This window comes from Mixophyes fleayi, chromosome 8 (genome assembly GCF_038048845.1).
Source record: "Mixophyes fleayi isolate aMixFle1 chromosome 8, aMixFle1.hap1, whole genome shotgun sequence".
Taxonomy (NCBI): domain Eukaryota; kingdom Metazoa; phylum Chordata; class Amphibia; order Anura; family Limnodynastidae; genus Mixophyes; species Mixophyes fleayi.
In genome coordinates, this window is record NC_134409.1 from 123,148 (window position 1) to 145,958 (window position 22,811).

At 44.5% G+C, this 22,811-nt stretch overlaps 1 protein-coding gene across 1 annotated transcript in view; it reads left to right on the forward strand.

The window, feature by feature from the left end:
* Positions 1-22,811, forward strand: part of MOB3C (MOB kinase activator 3C) — a 39,415-nt gene that overhangs the window by 10,410 nt on the left and 6,194 nt on the right. The window contains exons 2-3 of the mRNA XM_075181543.1: positions 4,622-5,105; positions 18,044-18,246. Coding sequence (XP_075037644.1) covers positions 4,667-5,105; positions 18,044-18,246 — 642 coding nt within the window. The 5' untranslated portion in view covers positions 4,622-4,666. The remainder of the gene's footprint in view (positions 1-4,621; positions 5,106-18,043; positions 18,247-22,811) is intronic.

Below are 22,811 nucleotides of genomic sequence, written 5' to 3' on the forward strand. Positions count from 1 at the left end.
TGTATAAGTGACAGGTGCCGGTATCTGTGGACGCTGCCTCTTCCTCTGCTGGAGTCTATATTATGTACTGTGTACCCTGTATAAGTGACAGGAGCACCGGTATCTGTGGACGCTGCCTCTTCCTCTGCTGGAGTCTATATTATGTACTATGTACCCTGTATAAGTGACAGGTGCACCGGTGTCTGAGGACGCTGCCTCTTCCTCTGCTGGAGTCTATATTATATACGTGTACCCTGTATAAGTGACAGGAGCACCGGTATCTGTGGACGCTGCCTCTTCCTCTGCTGGAGTCTATATTATGTACTGTGTACCCTGTATAAGTGACAGGAGCACCGGTATCTGTGGACGCTGCCTCTTTCTCTGCTGGAGTCTATATTATGTACTGTGTACCCTGTATAAGTGACAGGTGCCGGTATCTGTGGACGCTGCCTCTTCCTCTGCTGGAGTCTATATTATGTACTGTGTACCCTGTATAAGTGACAGGTGCACCGGTGTCTGTGGACGCTGCCTCTTCCTCTGCTGGAGTCTATATTATGTACTGTGTACCCTGTATAAGTGACAGGTGCACCGGTATCTGAGGACGCTGCCTCTTCCTCTGCTGGAGTCTATATTATGTACTGTGTACCCTGTATAAGTGACAGGTGCACCGGTATCTGAGGACGCTGCCTCTTCCTCTGCTGGAGTGTATATTATGTACTGTGTACCCTGTATAAGTGACAGGTGCACCGGTATCTGTGGACGCTGCCTCTTCCTCTGCTGGAGTCTATATTATGTACTGTGTACCCTGTATAAGTGACAGGTGCACCGGTGTCTGTGGACGCTGCCTCTTCCTCTGCTGGAGTCCATATTATGTACTGTGTACCCTGTATAAGTGACAGGAGCACCGGTATCTGAGGACGCTGCCTCTTCCTCTGCTGGAGTCTATATTATGTACTGTGTACCCTGTATAAGTGACAGGTGCACCGGTGTCTGTGGACGCTGCCTCTTCCTCTGCTGGAGTCTATATTATATACGGTGTACCCTGTATAAGTGACAGGTGCACCGGTGTCTGTGGACGCTGCCTCTTCCTCTGCTGGAGTCTATATTATGTACTGTGTACCCTGTATAAGTGACAGGTCCGGTGTCTGTGTATGCTGCCTCTTCCTCTGCTGGAGTCTATATTATGTACTGTGTACCCTGTATAAGTGACAGGTGCACCGGTATCTGAGGACGCTGCCTCTTCCTCTGCTGGAGTCTATATTATGTACTGTGTACCCTGTATAAGTGACAGGAGCACCGGTATCTGTGGACGCTGCCTCTTCCTCTGCTGGAGTCTATATTATGTACTGCGTACCCTGTATAAGTGACAGGTCCGGTATCTGAGGACGCTGCCTCTTCCTCTGCTGGAGTCTATATTATGTACTGTGTACCCTGTATAAGTGACAGGTGCACCGGCGTCTGTGGACGCTGCCTCTTCCTCTGCTGGAGTCTATATTATGTACTGTGTACCCTGTATAAGTGACAGGTGCACTGGTATCTGAGGACGCTGCCTCTTCCTCTGCTGGAGTCTATATTATATACGGTGTACCCTGTATAAGTGACAGGAGCACCTGTATCTGTGGACGCTGCCTCTTCCTCTGCTGGAGTCTATATTATGTACTGTGTACCCTGTATAAGTGACAGGTGCACCGGTATCTGAGGACGCTGCCTCTTCCTCTGCTGGAGTCTATATTATGTACTGTGTACCCTGTATAAGTGACAGGTGCACCGGTATCTGTGGACGCTACCTCTTCCTCTGCTGGAGTCTATATTATGTACTGTGTACCCTGTATAAGTGACAGGAGCACCGGTGTCTGTGGATGCTGCCTCTTCCTCTGCTGGAGTCTATATTATGTACTGTGTACCCTGTATAAGTGACAGGTGCACCGGTGTCTGTGGACGCTGCCTCTTCCTCTGCTGGAGTATATATTATGTACTGTGTACCCTGTATAAGTGACAGGTGCCGGCGTCTGTGGACGCTGCCTCTTCCTCTGCTGGAGTCTATATTATGTACTGTGTACCCTGTATAAGTGACAGGTGCACCGGTGTCTGTGGACGCTGCCTCTTCCTCTGCTGGAGTCTATATTATGTACTGTGTACCCTGTATAAGTGACAGGTGCACTGGTATCTGAGGACGCTGCCTCTTCCTCTGCTGGAGTATATATTATGTACTGTGTACCCTGTATAAGTGACAGGTGCCGGCGTCTGTGGACGCTGCCTCTTCCTCTGCTGGAGTCTATATTATGTACTATGTACCCTGTATAAGTGACAGGTGCACCGGTGTCTGAGGACGCTGCCTCTTCCTCTGCTGGAGTCTATATTATATACGTGTACCCTGTATAAGTGACAGGAGCACCGGTATCTGTGGACGCTGCCTCTTCCTCTGCTGGAGTCTATATTATGTACTGTGTACCCTGTATAAGTGACAGGTGCACCGGCGTCTGTGGACGCTGTCTCTTCCTCTGCTGGAGTCTATATTATGTACTGTGTACCCTGTATAAGTGACAGGTGCACCGGTGTCTGTGGATGCTGCCTCTTCCTCTGCTGGAGTCTATATTATGTACTGTGTACCCTGTATAAGTGACAGGAGCACCGGTATCTGTGGACGCTGCCTCTTCCTCTGCTGGAGTCTATATTATGTACTGTGTACCCTGTATAAGTGACAGGTGCACCGGTGTCTGTGGATGCTGCCTCTTCCTCTGCTGGAGTCTATATTATGTACTGTGTACCCTGTATAAGTGACAGGTGCACCGGTGTCTGTGGATGCTGCCTCTTCCTCTGCTGGAGTCTATATTATGTACTGTGTACCCTGTATAAGTGACAGGTGCACCGGTATCTGTGGACGCTGCCTCTTCCTCTGCTGGAGTCTATATTATGTACTGTGTACCCTGTATAAGTGACAGGAGCACCGGTATCTGTGGACGCTGCCTCTTTCTCTGCTGGAGTCTATATTATGTACTGTGTACCCTGTATAAGTGACAGGTGCCGGTATCTGTGGACGCTGCCTCTTCCTCTGCTGGAGTCTATATTATGTACTGTGTACCCTGTATAAGTGACAGGAGCACCGGTATCTGTGGACGCTGCCTCTTCCTCTGCTGGAGTCTATATTATGTACTATGTACCCTGTATAAGTGACAGGTGCACCGGTGTCTGAGGACGCTGCCTCTTCCTCTGCTGGAGTCTATATTATATACGTGTACCCTGTATAAGTGACAGGAGCACCGGTATCTGTGGACGCTGCCTCTTCCTCTGCTGGAGTGTATATTATGTACTGTGTACCCTGTATAAGTGACAGGAGCACCTGTATCTGAGGACGCTGCCTCTTCCTCTGCTGGAGTCTATATTATGTACTGTGTACCCTGTATAAGGGACAGGTGCCGGTATCTGTGCAGCCTCCACATTACACTGAACATGTCTGATATTTCAGTGTTGTAGGGTTTTTAGTCTACAGAATGGACACTGATAGCTAATTTGCATTATGACTTAGCCCCATCTTTACAAACAGTGTATCATGACCCCAGGCTGGACTTGAATTTATGGGTAACAGTTGAAAACTATTTAAATAAGTTAAAAATAAAAATAGGTGTAATTATAGCGTTCCTATATGTGCAGCACAGTCAGTATATACCAGGATTCCACAAAATTCCACAACATAAAGTCTAACACAGATATATCCGTACACAGGCACTATATATATATATATATATAGTCACATATAGTGTCCTATTGTCAATGGGGATCTTCTGACTTGATAGGTTTTCACAGTCAATGATGTTACTCACAAAGAAGACAATAATGTAGTATAATTTGTCATCACACAATTGTCCTCCAAATAGAATACCACATCATCTCCAAGATAAAACAGCTTCTTTTTGTGTGTATAACTCCTCACAAGGTGCAGTATTGTAGGATATACATCCACCACATGCGGGTGCTGAGAAAACTCTCCTTTTATATTATGATTATTAGAAGAAATCTTTATTCCTTGTGTCGTATAATATGGTATAATTCCTTCTCTGATGTGTCTTCCATTCAATTGCTTCCATATTTGAGTGATATAGAAAAAAGTAAAGTATCCATCTAGTGCATTACCATTTATTAAAATATTAAAAACACAAATATAAAGAATAGATGTAAAATACAAAGCAAGATAGTCAGGTACCTCCCTCTTCCAGCTGATGTCCCCATTCACACAAGTCACAAAAGGGTCATCGGCCTCTTTCCAGAGTCTATTTCAAGTTGAATATATACATTGGGGGAATATATATTTCCTAGATGTTAATAGTAAAGAAATCAGATTATTTGTATTTCATGTTGGTTTTATTTATGCATTAGTTATATAAATTGTAATAAATCATATAATGATGTAATGTAACCTCTGCACAAAAATGTGAGTGTTGCTCTTTGCTCACTGTAATTAGGTTGTACTTAGTCTGTACTGTGAGTATGATGTCAGAGAGTGAGTATTGCACATAGGACCTATTAGTCTTTTTATTTTGTACATACTGAGCTTTAATGATAATCTTAGATCTAGTTCTCGGCCAATCCAGCGCCGCTATCCTGGCATTACCTTTATCTTGTGTAATCTCTGTTCCTCCTCCAGAACCACCACCCCACATCTCTCCGCTAATCCTCACCCCCATCCTTTATGTTACCCCCCCTGGAGACAATGGCACTATGCCTCACTCAAGTGTTTAACAAAGACAGAACATTCCGTCCAAGGAAGAAGTTTGAGCCAGGGACGCAGCGCTTTGAGCTGTACAAGAAGGCCCAGGCTTCCCTGAAATCGGGTCTGGACCTGAAGACGGTGGTCCAGCTGCCACCCGGGGAGAACATCAATGACTGGATAGCTGTGCATGTCGTGGACTTTTTCAATAGGATTAACCTGATCTACGGAACCATGTCTGAGTTCTGCACAGAGAGGAGCTGTCCAGTCATGTCTGGGGGGCTAAGATATGAATACAGATGGCAGGATGAGTACAAGTACAAAAAGCCCACCAAGGTGTCCGCTCCGTTGTATATGACCATGCTGATGGAGTGGATTGAAACCTTAATAAACAATGAAGATATATTTCCAACTAGAATGGGTAAGTGTTGTGGATTTTATTGACTGAACAATTATTGGGCACGCAGTGAGCGGATGACCAGAGGAACCATATACTGGTCCTGATCACATAGACATGAATCCTGATTATACTACGGTAACGTTCTCAGCTATGGTAGATGTTATGTTGGTCGCTTTCTTCACATGTCTGGCTGAGACCATTGAATTTCTTCTCTAATATTCTTTTTTTCTCATAAAAAAAGAATATTGTATTCTGTTTATGTTTATTCCACGGAAAGGGTTAGATGAGAAGTCTTATTAAGAAATGTTTTCCTTCTAGCATGATACAAGAAGTAGGGCATATATACAGCAGGTTCTGGTGGCCTTTGCCTCAACCACTTGCATCTCGTAAGTCAACAATTTAATCGTAATAATTTTTCTGCTGCATTATGGTATAGGGTTAGATATAGCACTTATGAATTCAGTCTAACGACCCCACTGTAACACTAAAGGGATTTCAATCATAGTACAGCCAAAAAATCATTATTAATTATTTAATTAAAACATCCAGAGTATCCGATGATCAAATACAGAGGAAAGACAGTTAGCAACTGATTAATTAGCACAGAACAAAGTCTCTAGTATTGGTTGTCTCAGACAGTGGTAGTCATTAAATTTCTGATAGTAGACAATAGTACTCATACATGAATCTTGGTAATGGGGCATATCCAATATTCCTGATCACCTGAAGGCAGCAAAAGTCCAAGATTAGATGAGCCCAGAGCCCCTCATTGCAGTATCAGCCTCAGAGTGATGTAGAAAGATTTCTTTCCTAGCCAACTGTCACAATTATAGCAGATAAAGTGGATTCACTTTGGCCTACCTGGATTAGCGCTGGCAGTAACAGAGGAGCAGAGTCTACCAAACCACCGGTTTTCACCAGGGACCCCCGCAAGGAAGTTTGGGCTTTGCTGCAGGTAAGTTCGCAGGTCGCGGTTCTCTGCGCTGCCTCCAGCCTGTTTCAAGCTGCAAGAGATTGGTCATCGTAGCTGGGATTGGTACACAACGGACTGCAGAATGCCAAATCAGGAAACTGAAGAATTGTCAGAACAAGCTGGGTCAGCAACAATCAAGAATACACAGTACAACAGGCAGAAGAACAATCAGGAATACACAGTACAACAGGCAGAAGAACAATCAGGAATACACAGTACAACAGGCAGAAGAACAATCAGGAATACACAGTACGACAGGCAGAATAACAATCAGGAATACACAGTACAACAGGCAGAAGAACAATCAGGAATACACATTAAAACAGGCAGAAGAACAATCAGGAATACACAGTAAAACAGGCAAAAGAACAATCGAATACACAGTACAACAGGCAGAAGAACAATCAGGAATACACAGTACGACAGGCAGAAGAACAATCAGGAATACACAGTACGACAGGCAGAAGAACAATGAGGAATACACAGTACAACAAGCAGAAGAACAATCAGGAATACACAGTACAACAGGCAGAAGAACAATCAGGAATACACAGTACAACAGGCAGAAGAACAATCAGGAATACACAGTACGACAGGCAGAATAACAATCAGGAATACACAGTACAACAGGCAGAAGAACAATCAGGAATACACATTAAAACAGGCAGAAGAACAATCAGGAATACACAGTAAAACAGGCAAAAGAACAATCGAATACACAGTACGACAGGCAGAAGAACAATCAGGAATACACAGTACGACAGGCAGAAGAACAATCAGGAATACACAGTACGACAGGCAGAAGAACAATCAGGAATACACAGTACGACAGGCAGAAGAACAATCAGGAATACACAGTACGACAAGCAGAAGAACAATCAGGAATACACAGTACGACAGGCAGAAAAACAATCAGGAATACACAGTACGACAAGCAGAAGAACAATCAGGAATACACAGTACGACAGGCAGAAGAACGAGCAGGAATACACAGTACGACAGGCAGAAGAACAATCAGGAATACACAGTACGACAGGCAGAAGAACAATCAGGAATACACAGTACAACAGGCAGAAGAACACAGTACAACAGGCAGAAGAACAATCAGGAATACACAGTACGACAGGCAGAAGAACAATCAGGAATACACAGTACGACAGGCAGAAGAACGAGCAGGAATACACAGTACGACAGGCAGAAGAACGAGCAGGAATACACAGTACGACAGGCAGAAGAACAATCAGGAATACACAGTACAACAGGCAGAAGAACAATCAGGAATACACAGTACGACAGGCAGAAGAACGAGCAGGAATACACAGTACGACAGGCAGAAGAACGAGCAGGAATACACAGTACGACAGGCAGAAGAACAATCAGGAATACACAGTATGACAGGCAGAAGAACAATCAGGAACACACAGTACAACAGGCAGAAGAACACAGTACAACAGGCAGAAGAACAATCAGGAATACACAGTACGACAGGCAGAAGAACAATCAGGAATACACAGTACGACAGGCAGAAGAACGAGCAGGAATACACAGTACGACAGGCAGAAGAACGAGCAGGAATACACAGTACAACAGGCAGAAGAACACAGTACAACAGGCAGAAGAACAATCAGGAATACACAGTACGACAGGCAGAAGAACAATCAGGAATACACAGTACAACAGGCAGAAGAACACAGTACAACAGGCAGAAGAACAATCAGGAATACACAGTACGACAGGCAGAAGAACAATCAGGAATACACAGTACGACAGGCAGAAGAACGAGCAGGAATACACAGTACGACAGGCAGAAGAACGAGCAGGAATACACAGTACGACAGGCAGAAGAACAATCAGGAATACACAGTACAACAGGCAGAAGAACAATCAGGAATACACAGTACGACAGGCAGAAGAACGAGCAGGAATACACAGTACGACAGGCAGAAGAACGAGCAGGAATACACAGTACGACAGGCAGAAGAACAATCAGGAATACACAGTATGACAGGCAGAAGAACAATCAGGAACACACAGTACAACAGGCAGAAGAACACAGTACAACAGGCAGAAGAACAATCAGGAATACACAGTACGACAGGCAGAAGAACAATCAGGAATACACAGTACAACAGGCAGAAGAACGAGCAGGAATACACAGTACGACAGGCAGAAGAACGAGCAGGAATACACAGTACGACAGGCAGAAGAACGAGCAGGAATACACAGTACGACAGGCAGAAGAACAATCAGGAATACACAGTACAACAGGCAGAAGAACAATCAGGAATACACAGTACGACAGGCAGAAGAACAATCAGGAATACACAGTACGACAGGCAGAAGAACAGTCAGGAACAGTACGAGTCAGGATACACAGGAATCAGCCACAATATGCACAGGACCCCTGGAGTAAAGGTATAGAGCCTAATACTCTGGCCCAGGCCTGTGCACTGAGCAGGTTTAAATAGCTGAGCTGAAGAGCAGGGCGGCTCTCAGGACAGATCACAGGATCACAAGTTCAGCATTCTTAAAGGGCCATGCGCCTTCGGTTGTACAATGTATTACTAATATGGCACAAGGTTCTGCGCCTGGAGCGAAGGGACGAGTAGAGGGAGCGGACAGCGGGTTTAAAAAGTAACTGCCGAACTTCGATGTGTGACACCAACAGACTATTGTTTCATATAAGCATTCTGAGCCTGATTCATTAAGGAGCGTAAATGCAGACATGTGCAATATTTTGCATATGTCCAGAACTGGACCATACGCCAGAGAACGCAGCAACGTCCAATTTATCTTCAAGCTCAAAGGACCCTTTCTGCAGCCTACGATTTCATGGGCTGGAGGGGGAGGGGCCTGGTCTTATGCACATAGCAATTGCCTCAATGGACGACTATGAAGGTCATTTAAGATGTACAGTCAATGTGCCTCAGTTGTCCCTCAAGCACATTCAGGTCACTCCCATGGCTGACACATTTTATCTGCGTGACGACACTCAGCTCAGCAACATATTAGGAACATTTTAAAGGAAAAAAATGCAGGTAGTCCAGTGACCCAGCCCAAGGTAGTCCAATATGGTACCAGCCAGGGGGCAGATGCCCCCTGCCCTTCAGCCCACCCAGCCCACTATGGTACCAGCCAGGGGGCAGATGCTCCCTGCCCTCCAGGCCACCCAGCCCAATATGGGACCAGCCCAGGGGGCAGATGCCGCCTGCCCTCCAGCCCAGTCTGCCCCTGTCCACAAAATCCCACGTTCTCACAGCTTGACCAATGGAGAGAAATTCCAGTGACCTCATTTGTGAGCTCACAGATGGTTTATTATGATGAACAGCTATGAGTTTCCTTATCAGATTTTTAGACACAGTCCCTGTAGTATCTATTGAAAACTTATGTGGAAAATAGGAATATTTGATATTTCATGAACCATACTGATTCTTTGTGTATGCTGAATGTATTTCTGTATTGAGAAGTAATGCATCAGGTGTTCTGCATATTGCACCCGTTAAGGTGGCTGATTTGGCGCATGCTGTACAAGGTTCAATTATTTTAAAACTGTATAAACATACAGGGGGCTGCTAGCTTTAGATAAGAAACAAGGAGATGGGAATAGACCACATTTATACTTCACTATAAGCATGTATTATACTCCATATATGCCTTGCTGAGGATAAGGAATATCTTTGTTGAAGTGATACATAGGGGGGAATTCGATTCCCCCGAATTTGCACGGCGTTAAAACTATTATCGTTATTACGGTAGTTTTAAACCGGCTTTCAGCTGCGAGCAAAAAGCCGGTGTTGAAACTACCGAAATTACTGTAATAATCCGCAGGCCGCGCTACTTTTACCCGTAACACAGCCAATTGAATTCTCCCCATAATATCCTAACATAAAGCTGCTCACCGGGGCTATTGTTCCTATAGGGAGACACAATATCTCCCCCCAGGTGCTGAACAGTGCTGGGCTCTTCCCTACCCCCTGGGGTGGGGAGCCCGGGGTATAGAACAGGATTGGGACCCCTGGAATGACAACTTGCCACCCCAGCTGTTCTAGTATAAGGAACAAGGGTCCTGAAGAACAAAAAAAACATGAATCCTTAGGTCCTAGAAATCTTAGATCCAGAAGTTACCGATGGAAAGAACGTGACTTGTCCTCTGTAGTTCTCTGGAGCCTGTTCGCTCCCAAAAACCTAATAGAATTACACTATGAATGACAGCGCTGAGGAGTCAGTTACCACAGTGCACACCCAAAAAGAGTTCATGGAAACATAAATAAAAATGAATTACTTGAATAAAAGTAAACTAAAATATAATATTGATTGTATTACTAAAACATTGCACATTAATTTTTTTGTATCTCCAAATATTATATGTAATTAACAGCTGTTGTATCACTAATACGTCTTGATCAGTGCACTGATGTATACAATTATCTGCATTATATTAATCTGGATTATCAGTGCTGTTTTTTTAGGTTATTTATAATGTTCTTTCTCCAAAGATACCAATCAACAACATGTTAATCAACAACAACATAATGTGTGATGTCCTTAATCACATCGATCTGGGGTCTAGAACTCCATAGGAGAGCGCTAATTTATAGTACACTCTGTTAGACACAAACTTGCAGGTGAGACAGCAGTCCAATACACGACCACATTAATGTGTGGATTAAAGTTCAATGCCGCCGTCATTGAAATCACACCACGTTCAATGCGAAATAACAGATGAAAATTATTTAATTCAGAAGTGTGAAACAAGACAAATATTTCTCCCATATAAATTGTCCAAGCGGAATACAGCTTAAACATTGATGGTAGAAAGCTGAAAGAGTTGTTCTTAGAACAGACAGTCCGGTTATATATCACAGCTGAAATGTATGACCTACAATGCAGATAGTTACCAAGTTTGGATGTGGGCGACTTCTCCTCTTCAGAGATTTAATCCCTGATGGTGATGGCGGATTTAGCAGACTTTCCTAGTAGGAGCTGCTGGTGCTGAGTGAAACTCTTTACCGAGGAACAACAAACAGATTCCTAGGAGAGTCTGCATCTATTTTAAACAATTTAACCCTCAACAACAAAACGATATAAGACGTCTTGGAAGACCTCGTTGACAAAGGATTGGAAGACTGCGGGGGCGTTGCAAAGCCCAAAGGGCATCACAAGGTATTCGAAGAGTCCGTCTCGCATATTGAACGCAGTCTTCCATTCGTCTCCTTGACGAATACGTACTAGATTTGTAGGCGCCTCATAAGTCCAGTTTGGAAAAGACTTGTGCTCCGCTGATTTTATCAAACAGATCGGTAATGAGGGGTAATGGATAGCGATTCTTGATGGTGATTTTGTTCAGTTGTCGGTAATCGATACAGGGGCGAAGGGCCCTATCCTTCTTTTTAACGAAGAAGAATCCTGCGCCAGCTGGAGACGAAGATTTTCGGATGAATCCCCGGGATAAATTCTCGGAAATGTATTGTGACATAGCTTGACTTTCAGGTAACGATAAGAGATAAGTCCTGCCACAGGGAATCTGTTTGCCCGGAATCAGTTCAATCGGGCAATCCCAAGGGCGATGAGGCGGCAGGATCTCAGATCTCTTCTTGGAAAAGACATCTTTAAAGGCCTGATAGGCCGACGGAAGGGTAATCTCTTCCGGAACGGTGCAAGTTAAACAGACTCGTGGACGAGGGAAGGAGAAGCACTTGTTATAACAATGCGGACCCCAGGAGATAACTTCGGCTCGTTCCCAGTTGAATTGAGGACAATGGGCTCGAAGCCAAGGAAGGCCCAGAATTAAAGGATTCACAGATTGTGGTAACACAAGGAATTGGATCCACTCTTGATGTAAGGCTCCTACCAATAGCTGAACCGCACTCGTGATGCTGGAGATGATCCCGTTGCTGATGCGGTTACCATTCACGGCTGTGAGTGTAAGCGGTTGAGGCAGATCTTGAATGGACAATTGGAGCTGTGAGGCAAGAGAGGCCGAGATGAAATTCCCTGCGGCACCAGAATCCACGAAGGCAAAGGTTCGCTGGGTTCCTTTAGTGGTCATAAGCTGGACGGGCATCAGGAACTCGGGATTAGAGGTAGAATAGGGAGTGGAAACGGCGACTCCTAGGGCAGCCTCCCTCTTACCGTCTAGGAGGAGGCGTTTCCCGGTCTCTTAGGGCAAAGACTTAATATATGACCAGCCTCTCCGCAGTATAAACATAATTTCTGCTTGAACCGTCTCTCGCGTTCTTCAGGCGTCAATCTTGAACGGCCAAGCTGCATAGGCTCTTCCGTGGAAGAAAGGGGATTTTGAAATTGGGGGGTCCAGTCTCGTAGAGGATCTCTCTGAAGTTCTCTCCCTGAAGCGAAGATCGACCCTGATACATAGAGAAATAAGAGAGTCCAGTTCCGAGTGGGAGTTCACTAGTGACTAGTTCATCTTTGATTCGGTCGGTAAGACCCTGCCAGAAGGTGGCAATGAGGGCCTCATTATTCCACCGAAGCTCAGAAGAGAGAGTGCGGAATGGTACCGCATACTGGCCGACAGACATGGAACCTTGCCGGAGATTCAGGAGACTGGAAGCCGCAGAGGAAACCCGACCTGGTTCATCGAAAACTCTTCGGAACATGTCAATAAAGGTAGCCGAACTCTCCAAGAAAGGGTCATTGCGCTCCCATAGTGGTGAAGCCCAGGCCAAAGCTTGCCCACTGAGAAGAGATATTATGAAGGCCACCTTGGTACGCTCAGAGGAGAAGGCTGGAGAGTTGCACTCAAAGTGGATGGCGCACTGGTTGAGGAACCCTCTGCACCTCTTCGGATCTCCGTCGTACTTCTCCGGAGCAGGAATTCTAAGCCCGGTAGACGAAGACAGGGAAGGAGATAGAGCTACTGCGGCCGCAGCAGAGGGAGCAACGGAGTGTTCAGCTGGGGGGGGGGGGGGTTGGACCACCTGTAAGGTGTCTAGCCGTGACATACTTCCTTGGACACACTGGAATTAACGAGCTTGGTCTGCCTCCTGCTGTTCCACTCGGCGACCCAGATGGATGAGGAGATCTCGAGCTGAGGGCTCACCTGCTTCATCTGACGTCATGGCCAGAGTATACTGTCACGATTCAGGAGTATTTTTTACTGGTTTTGGCACTACTCACCAAAGAGGCGCGGAGTCTAACGTCTTCCAGGTCTCCACCAGGAACCCCCGCAAGGAAGTATGGTCTTAGCTGCGGGAACACGCAGGTCGCGGCCTTTAGAGGGAGCAACCAGTGAAGCAAGGATGGAAGCGGTGTCAGACAGGCCAGTTCAGAACCGAGATATCAATAGATGCCACGGGGAGAATCCAATGTTCGTAGTCAGGAGCTAGCCGGGTCAGGTATCAGAAGCGCAGGAGAATGGTCAATAACAAGCCAAGGTCAATTCACAGGGAGCACAGAGAAGGAATGGTCAGGACAAGCCGGGTAATACACTGCTAAGCAACGGGACGCGCGGCTGCCAGGACCCGGAAGTGATGACCGGTTGCCTAGCAACCGGCCATCTGATATCGGAAGGGAGCGCCCGTCCCTGTGCGGAGGATGAGACACAGGGATGGCGCGTGACAGTAACTAGGGAGGTGCGGACGGTGCCGTCACCCATGGTGCAAGCTCAAAGGGGCGCAGCAGCCGCCCGCTACCTGCCCCTCTGTGGCACAGAGCGCCGGCATAGTAAAAAATCGCGGCCGTGTTAATAAAGAAAAAAAAACCCAGAAACCAGTCACCTGATCTCGCGGCGGCTCCCGGTAGTCTCCTTGCTCCCATTAAATGTTCGGGCCCGACGTCATCTTCAGTGAGGATTCAGCGAGGAGCACTGCTGGAGCTGGTAGGAGCAACGGCAGCGCAACATAGAAGAAAGCAGAACAGATCAGAAGAGAAGAGAAAAAGGCGATAGAAAGGTAAGTAAAATTGTTATATTATGTACATATTATGTGTGTGGACAGGCATTGTATTTATATTATGTGTGTGTGGGCGCAGGCATTGTCTTTGTATTGTGTGTGTGTATGTGAGGAGCCAGCGTATTTGTATTGTGTGTGTGTGGGTAACACAGGCAGAGAGATAAACCTGTGGTTTGTATTATATAGCATACAATGATTGGTGGTTTTGAAAGACCAAAAACACATGCTGTTTACACTCGTTTCACACTACTGGGTGTGTGCCGATGAATGCTTGTGTTTAGTCCTAGGTTTGTTTGTCTGCATCTGGGCCTGAAGGTGTCATTACAGACACACTAGGATTATGGTGGCTGCGCAGCTCATACCAATAAGGACACCAGTTTTAACCACACATTGCTAGAAGCACTTCCATGTTCTGAGAAATGGACACTCCAAGCGCTGATGGAATCTGTGCGCATGTGTGAAATCGATGAGACTAGGTAGCCGGTAACAGCAAAGTAGGTTCTTCACTCTGGAATTGAACTCACGGGTGGTGATTAGCAGGCACCCGCAATATGAAGATTACTAATTAAACAAGCTTGAACAGAGAAAAGGACTCATTCTCCTGTTTTGTGTCCCTGTACTGTACAGCCAGAGAATTGTCTCAGGAGGTCAGATAGAAGATTCCACGTAGTATTATCAGGAAGTTAAAGGCCTGTGGCACTGTAGTCAACTTCCCTGGAAAGAGAAAACTTCATCGGAGAATGCTGCACCGGATTGTTCACATTGGAGAAAGCCTCAATCAACTGCCAAACAAGCCGACTTCAGACACAAGGTACAGCAGTCTCAAATCGCATCAGGAGTTTCCAAAAACACACCTGTACAGGCCAAATTACTTCTAGAAGAATCTGTGGACAGATGAGACCAAATTAAAGCTTTTTAGTAAAGCACTTTGTCCCTATGTTTACAGAAAGTAATATGAAATGAACCCCTTCTCTGCAATCAAACATGGAGGAGGTTCAGTCTTGTAACATATGCATTTTGGAGCGCAATTTTAAACCCAGTGTCAGAAAGCTGGTCTGCATTGTAAATCCCATAGGACAGCTGTGGAGAGGTCTGAAAGCAGAGTTGGGAGAAGACACCTTCATATCTGGGGGAACTGGAGCAGTTTGTAGAGGAGCAGTGGATCAGACCGCCAGTAGAGATGTGCAGGAAGCTCACCCATGGCTATCAGAAGCCGGTGATACTGTGACCAAAGGCTGTGCTACCAAATATTCAGTCTAATGTGTCCATAATATTGTCAATGCCATAATTTAAATTTCTGTAACAATTGTAGAGACCAAATACTGTTGTTAATATTTCCTTTGGTTTAGAGGAAATTGTGAGTTATCTGAAAAAGTGCAGAGGACAACAACTGTGTACATAGGCGACTGGCTGTTTGGGAGGAGAGCAAATTGTGAAAGTTACAGGTTAGAGTAATTGGGAAAAGTAGTATATACCAAAGTATAGTTGCAGCATGTTAGCAATCTTGGATCTGGGAGTGTAAACTGGTAATAAGGGAGGATGATAGGTGTAGGTCATAGGGAGACCACAGGAGTGAATCATCATAAAATGTATCTTGGACTAAACTAGAAGCCAGTGCAGTGACTGGCAGAGACATAGAGGAGACAGTGGAGAGACAGATGAGACAGCTGAGAGACAGTGGAGACAACTAATAGACAGAGGAGACTGCAGAGAGGTGGAGGATATAGCTGAGACACAGAAGGTAGATGAGAGACAAAAGAGAGAAATATGAGAGAACTGAGAAATAGAGGAGCAGCTAAGGAACAGAGGAGACAATATATATATATATATATATATACACACATATACAAGTTAACCCGTGCATGATACTCATGCATTCTAGTCAAATCAAGCTACTTAAGGTGTTAAAAAGGTTCTTGTCATGCATTTGGGCCTAGCCCAGGCCTCCTCAGGGAAAGAGCGTTACTTCCCGACGCAAGCGCCCTTTTTTAACGTGGTTTTGTCCACATGTCACCACCTCATCATTTTTCTCCATCACCTCGTCCTTCATCTTCATCGCCACATCCTTCATCAAGCTACTTAAGGTGTTAAAAACTCCCCACTGTCACCCCCGGCAACCACTAACCACTCCCAACTGTCACTTCTCCTTCAAGAAATATATAGGTCAGTGTATAACTCTGCCCAGCAGTTGGCGCTGCAGCTTGTTTTTTTTTTCTTCACACACGCCACTAGGCATTTATATAGTATATATATATATATATATATATATATATATATATATATATATATATATATAAAATATATACCCTTAGTAATGTGAAATCGTATTTTATCATGCTAATAACATGATAATATTAATAGTACTGGGACCAACAAAATGAACTTTCATATTATTCCACATAGCTGTGCCCTCAATCCAAGTTATGCCACATAGTTGTGCCCACACTTCAAAAATATATAGACAACTCTTTTCTTACTACAGTCATGGCCAAAAGTTTTGAGAATGACACAAGTATTGGTTTTCACAAAGTTTGCTGCTTCAATGCTTTTAGACCTTTTTGTCAGATGTTGCTATGGTATACTGAAGTAACATTACAAGCATTTCTTTGCTTTGTGAAAACCAATACTTGTGTCATTCTCAAAACTTTTGGCCATGACTTTTTCAGTTCTGCAATGGAATTCTACCTAAAACTGAAAATGTAGTTGTGACAGGATGGACCTCCTATGCCACCCTGTCCGTGTTGCTGGGGATCGGCTGGGCCTGCCTTGCCACCGTCCCCTTTCTTTATCCCAGACACGCTCCTCCTCTCGCAATAGGAGGAGCCTGCTGTCACCACTTGGCTCCTACACCGGCGCCTAGAATTGCTATCTTCTGGGTAACTGTCGCTGCTAGTGTACCCCCTCACTGGCTGGCTGGGCTGGTACCCCTGACCTCTTTAGATCAGGGTTGCTGTGGATGGTTCCCCCTGGCCTATCACACTGGCCAGAGCTGCAGGTAGCGGGCAGAGCATTGGTGATGGATGCTGGTTCCCAACCTCAGAACAACCAGATAATGGATTAGATTTGTCTAATCTGTAGGTCACGGTATTTGCCGCAGGTAAGTAGGCGTCAATGCAGCATCTTGAAGCAGTGATGTTTTTTTTTTAGCTCAAGCCATCCTAATAAGGACAGTTACACACCAGTTTGTGGTATTAGCAATCTTTCCAGAAATTACAGATGGTGTGATACATTACATGGTAAGACAGTGCTCCTTTTATACACATTCTGATACACATGTTAGCAGGGGATAACACCGCCTCCTGTTCCTAGACGGCTCCGCAAAGACTGGGATAGTACATCAGATATTTAGTATCAGGATGCAGTATGTTCTCCAAACTTGGATTTAAATGCAATGCAAAGTAATTTACAGCAATCTGTGATATCCTAAAACACATTGTTCAGAGGTTTAATTTCACTTTAACAAGGCAGGATAACAGGTAACAACTCCCTGCTGTTTTTTCAGGCTAAAAAGACCTGTTGGTCACTTCACATGAAAAGAATGAATTAGCAGGAAACGTTCCAAAATTCAAATTTCCTCCCCTGACACTGTATCAGAAAGAAATACATTTCCTATACAAAAATACAAACTCAACTAAAATAAATCAGTACATTTGCATTGAAATACAGAGGTGCACTGCACCCCTAATAAAAATAAATATCTACAATAAGTTATTTCTACGTGATCCAGCCACAGTAGTATTAACTATGGTAAGATTGGTTCCTTTTGCTTTTGGACACCAGAGCACCCTAGGGGAAGCCCACGTGCCACCCTTCTGATGGTTCTATATACTCAGTCATGTAGTGGTGTTGCTGCATGTGATCCCTGTGTACCAGCCAGTGTATGTGAATGATGTCCTGTAAGCGGGACCACTATACAGTACATGGAGGTACTGGTGGATCACATGGAAGTAAAACACTGGATTTAACATAGTGATCTCCCATTAAGTCTAGATGTAGACATATTGGGTATAGTTCTTACCTAAGCAATGTGTCTCTAGGTTACACAATCACTTTCTTACTGCTGTTTATGTGCACAGGGATCCCTTTTCCTAAGAACTTCCAGCAAGTTTGCAACAAGATCCTGACACGGCTTTTCCGGGTGTTTGTCCACGTGTACATTCATCACTTTGATGGGATCATAAGCGTGGGAGCCGAAGCTCACGTCAACACCTGCTACAAGCACTTCTACTACTTCATCACAGAGTTCAGCCTGGTGGATCACAGAGAGCTGGAGCCGCTGGTAAGAGAGAATGACTGAGATGTGCTAAACTGTGATACAGGAGCATGACTGGTACACTGGGTATTCCTATTATTATTATTATCATAGATCTGTGAGGAGCCACAGTGCTCCGCAGCGCAGTACAGTAGGGAAAACAGGACATACATAAAACAGGACATACATAAAACGACATACATAAAACAAGCATAGACAAGGCAAACAAAATGAAGGGAGACTGAAAACAAAGGGTATGGAGGACCCTGCTCATTACAGAGCTTACATTCTAAGTGGATGAGGGCACAGCTGAAATAAGAGGAGCGAGTGTGGCTCAGAGTGGATATTTGGGCAGCTGTCAGGTGGTGATAGCAAATAGGGAAGAGTGTAAATTAAGTAGGTGCATGGTGGAGAGGTGTGAGAGATGTGTATTAGTTGGGGAGGTAATGAGAGAGTAGAAAGGAACAATTGATCCAAATGGTGCAGGGCAATGGGAGAAGTAAAAGATATGTTACTGGAGATTAGCACTGGGTGTCTGACAACAGCTATGACTTATGGCCTCTCTCTTTCTTCTGATCCTAACACTTTGGTTGATCCATAGAACTCAGCTATTGACAGATTTATGTGACAGCTTCTCTGTAACACATAATGAACATACAGAGACTCACCACATACATGTACATCACATGTCTTCACTTGAAAACTCTCCATTTAATCTGCTTTGGCCAAAGTAAAACAACGCACCTGCAGAAGTATCATTAGTAATAACAGCTACTGGATCTATGGTGTCTGTACCCCCTCAGCTGCCAGTTGCAGCTATCTCATATGATCCTATCTAAACCCTCAGTCACCGCTATCAACTGCTTCTCTCACTTTCTGGCCAAGTCAGAAGATTTTACATTCTTCTCCTCCTTTCCATTAACTACTTCTCTTCTTGACCGTCTCCTTTCTCACACTGTCCTTAACCTCCAGACAGACCCTAGTACTTACCAGTGTGGTCATTGTCCTCCTTCCTTCCATCATATCCTGGAAGTCTGGCCTGGGCCCATCTTGCTTTTATTATTATTAGATTATTATTATTATCCTTTATTTGTGAGGCGCCACAAGAATTCTGCAGCACCAAACACAGCACAAACAGTAGACTACAGGGTGAAACATTACAGAACAATAAACACAAAGTACCAATACTTCAGAAACTCCAGGCAGTCTAATGCAGTAAAGACGGAGCAGAAGAACAGGTGTGGAGACAGGAGGGAAGATGGGCCCTGCTCCTAAGGGAGGGTAAACAGAACTCAGGGAGCCAGTTGAAGTATGGGGAGAGAATAGGGGGGCCAGGAGGAGAGTGGGGAGAACGAGCGGAGGAGATGAGGGGTTAGGTGGATGGTTGGTAGGCTTTGAGGAACAGGTGAGTTTTAAGTGCCCGCTTGAAGGAGCGCAGATTAGGAGAAAGACGGATGGAGCGAGGGAGGTCGTTCGAGTGAAGGGGGGCCGCACGGGAGAAGTCTTGGATTCTGCAGTGGGAAGAGGTGATCAGAGTGGAGGAGAGGCAATCTTGTCTCCAATCTTCTGTTAGTCTCTAATCTCCATGCTCTTTTGGACCATTTACATTCTGTTTATTAGTTGTGCAACGCAGACATCGCTCTGTAACTTTGCTTTCTCTGTTTGATTTTGTTTGACTTTCTTGCTGCTTTGGATATGGTGGATCGCACTATACGTTATCACAGTAGCCCCGCTAACCCGACGTGTTAAACTATATACGGGTCTTATCCAGAAACAAGAAGTATGTATATATAGAAGCATATATTCTAGACGCCTGCATCGTGATAAATATTTTCCAACCACCTTCAAGTGCATAACTGAAAGACACTGTGTGTCCTTGTTGTCCTTGACAACCAGCTATTGTCCTCTGTTATCATCCACATCATCTCTCTGTCCTCAGTCACAGCCTTATTGCTCTTCACTTTTTATACGTTCCTATTACTGACGATCTTTAGTAGATTTACATTTAACATTTGTTGGGTTGCAATAACTTAAATTGGGTTTTTCTAAACTAAAAATATTCCCATTTTATATACCAGGGAAGAAAGACTTTTGTGGTTAAGATGACATGACTAGTGTATGGGGCGACACTGATTATCCTGTACTGGGAATGTACCTAATATTATTATTCTGTAATTAGTATTTAGAATGGAACGATCAGACTATTGCAGAATTTAATTGAGCTTTGTGGTAAAGAAAACAAACAACTCAATATTGTTCTGCAATTACTGCAGATGCCGCTGTTGATGTCTATAGAAAGAAATAACCCAGGGCGCAGAACTTTCCAAATGTGTATATTAATTTATAATCATTCTTATGAAGAGGCTGAGTTGCGCATGCAACTGGGATAGGTGCTTGGCTTCAGTGCTCCTGACGATCGTATAGAATGTAAAACACAGAAGTGTAAGCAGTCTAATTTTGAGGTACCACAAAATGAGATTGAATGTTAAAATACCTGACGCGTTTCACCTGCTAATAGAGGGCTGCCTCAGGGATAATAATAGAGTCCTTCCTTCTTTTTATGCACACAGAGCTGAAAGAGATTGGTCACAATATGTTATGTGATTTAAGGGCACAGGTGTAATACGGAGTCCACATGTTTTCAATGTAAACAAAATCCGGTAATGTGATCTGGTAATGTGATTCGGTAATGTGATCCAATAATGTGATCCGGTAATGTAAAATGTGGTCTATGTATCTCGAATATATCCCAGGCACGATACGTCTGCCAAGGGGATTTTCCACTGATTTGTGGATTTTTGGTAGCCAGTAAATTACAGGTAGTCTTGGGTTTTTGTGTTAGAGATCACGGCAGCGGCGGGCACCACCGCGACTCTCCTGGGTCTTCTGGTGACGTCCCGGCTGTTGCTACGGCAACCGGGGCGTCACTTCTGGTTTCTGTGTCGCGGTTGCCTGGGCAATAACCGGGAAGCTTTGGTCTCCCTGACGCCGCGCTCGGCCAACTATCAAACAGCTGGGCGCGTGCGCACAGGACTAGGTAGGGCCAGCCCTGCAAGGCTGTGTAGGATCAGCTAATCAAGGCTGATTAGAGCGTTAGTTTACTGCTGGCACTCTGTATATACTATTGGCTGCAGGCTCTGCATGTTAATTATTCTGCTGCTGGGAACACATTCTGGACTGTGTTCTGATTGGCCATCTGTACTATTTAAGGCTGCGCCTCACTGCCGGATATAGTGTTCTGTTCCAGTACTGCTGCCTGCTCCTGTTCCTATCTTTGGTGTTGAAACACCTGTGATTGATTTCCCATTGTATGACCTTTGCCTGTTCCTGGATCCTGAACCTCTGCCTGTGACCTTTCTGCCTGTACCTGACATACCCTCTGGTGCCCTGTCCAGTCCGCTGGCCTCTGGCCTGCCGCTACTTCGTGTGCAATCTCCTATACCTGTGCGCTACCCTGTAAGCATAAACTCATACTACTCTGAGCATAAGACCTGGGGCATCTGAGTACCTGTGAGCACAACCAGTCTGTACGGGAAAGGCAGCTGCTAAAGGCGAAGACCTCTTCTACCTGATTTTCCTGCCCAGAATCCAGTTTAAACGAATCTATATACACTACACAGACAATATTATTCTAATAGTTTATTCCCTTCAATCTATAACTACCATACGCAATGTGCGTTCTGTTTGGCGATTGCACCGGATGTCTGCGAATAAATTTGGGATTAGAATGATATGACATACTTCCCGTGACCTGAACTCAAAATATCACTAAAGTGTACATATAACCTTATAATATATAACTATAAACCAAATAACATCTGCTCATAAACGACTGTGGAATGGAACCATTATAAATATGAAATATATAAATAAATGAAAGTGAAAGTGTATGTGGGTGTTTTATCAGGCGATCGCCATGACATGCAACACGTGATCGCAATCGCACAGTAAAACAATATTAATCAATATACTTTCTTTCATCCAATTATACGACTTTGACACCCTCTCCACAAGCTTTTCAAATGTTTTAATAGGTAGTGGTCGATCAATAGAAACATTCTCTGTTTGTCTCACAAAAGAGATCTAATCACATTATGGCTTGTATATAAAGGTCGGTGTGAGGACAGTATACAGAAATATTCTACTGTTCATATAAGTAGAAATCAAACCCCTAGATAATCTGCCACATATGTATATTCCACATTCTAAGGGCACCGGTGACATAGACAACACCCTGAACATTAAGTATCTCATAACAAGAGCACAATAATAAGCTCACACACACACTGGACACAAAGTACTAATGTATAGTAGCAGCCTGCTGTCGGTATCACAGGTAGATCATGAGACCAGCTGCAGACTTCACACGTCTGCAGGATCATGTAACAGCTCTATCAATAACACGATGACTAATCAGATGTCCCGGGTAAGACGTGAATGCTAGTGCTAGATACAGCTATGTGGCTATGACACTAAACATATGATACAGAATATTACATAATACTAGTATAACAAGTATATTAGATGAATGAAAGCTATAATGTTATATACAGTATGTTTATATTATATATATAGAGAGAGGAGATATTAGT